The 1,288-nt window shown below is 38.1% G+C and overlaps 1 protein-coding gene across 1 annotated transcript in view; it reads left to right on the top strand.

Moving 5' to 3' along the window:
- Nucleotides 1–1,288, top strand: part of Cbr-mau-2 — a gene marked incomplete at both ends in the record, with an annotated part of 6,162 nt that overhangs the window by 4,053 nt on the left and 821 nt on the right. Inside the window, 4 exons of the mRNA XM_045244032.1 lie at nt 4–346; nt 776–838; nt 975–1,156; nt 1,210–1,258. Of these exons, the coding sequence (XP_045094682.1) occupies nt 4–346; nt 776–838; nt 975–1,156; nt 1,210–1,258 (637 nt within the window). The remainder of the gene's footprint in view (nt 1–3; nt 347–775; nt 839–974; nt 1,157–1,209; nt 1,259–1,288) is intronic.

Here is a 1,288-nt window from a genome sequence, read left to right as displayed (position 1 = left end):
CAGATGGCTGGGCGAAGCGTCGATGACCCTGTTCGCATGCGTAATGAACATCACCTCAGCGTTGGTTCAATCGAATCCGGGTCGACTGGAGAAATATTTCAATTTAGTCGTGAAACATGCGGATGACGCCATCTACAAGTACACACGAACACCNCAGGAGCCGGGTGTCGTTCGATGTATCAATATGATCAAAATGACGACGTTGGAGATGATGGCTTGCTGTAATGTGATGGCGTGTCGACCAGAACAGACACTGTCGAATGTTCGGGATATGCTGGAGATGTGTAATCGATCCAGTGGACCGCTGTTGTATCGATTCTATGCACCACATATTCAGTATATTTTGGTGGGTTTTTAAAAAATGTATTTTTTACCGTTTTCCAAGAAATTTGGACCATTTTTCATGAATTTTGGACAATTTTGATGGATTTTGAGTCATTTTTCATAAATTTTGGCAGTTTTTGATGACTTTTGGACTATATATCAATTTTTGACCATTTTTCACAAATTTTAAGCCATTCTCATGAATTTTGAGCCATTTTCCGTAAATTTTGGACCATTTTTCATGAATTTTGGATCATTTTCCTATGAATTATGGACATTTTTCAATAATTTTTTGACAATTTTCCACTCATGAGCTACATAACGAAGCTATTTATGGATACTATATCTTGTCTATGAACGAAGTTACAAATCAAAAACCAAACGAGCTAAGCGATCACTGCTTATTGGCTTGCTGACTTTGTTCATTGACAAGGTACAGTAATCCAAATAGTATCATTTTGGAGCTCTTGAGTTTTTCTACCATACTCAATTCAGTTGGTTCCAAAATATTGGAGCTGAAGAAGACTATGGTGGCCGTGGACTAGGAAACTTCCGTCCGTTAAAAAAGGGTATATTTCAATGGCACTTTTTCAAGCTAACTTTTACCTAATTTTTTTTTCAATTTAACTGTAAAAATTTCAAATTTCCAGGGTCTCCAATGTTGTTATTTCCATCAATACGACTACGCGGAGAAGCATTTCGTCTCGGCGCTGAATTTCATTAATCCAGACGACACCATGTCGCATAATAAGATTGCTTTCATCAATTTGAATTTGGCATGGACGTATTTGAATCAGTTGAAAATGGCGGATTATTATGAAGTCGCTGAGAGGTGAGGAAAATTTAATTAGCCGAAAAACTTTCTAAATTCTCTCTTTTCTTCAGACTAACAGCCCCAAAAATCGCGGGATGCTCACAGATGCTGAAGAGCAACGTCAAGCTCCTTCACGCCTATTTCTCGTAC

The sequence above is a fragment of the Caenorhabditis briggsae genome (assembly GCF_000004555.2).
Source record: "Caenorhabditis briggsae complete genome, chrI, whole genome shotgun sequence".
Classification (NCBI taxonomy): Eukaryota; Metazoa; Nematoda; class Chromadorea; order Rhabditida; family Rhabditidae; genus Caenorhabditis; species Caenorhabditis briggsae.
This window is presented reverse-complemented; position numbering and strand designations above follow the sequence as displayed.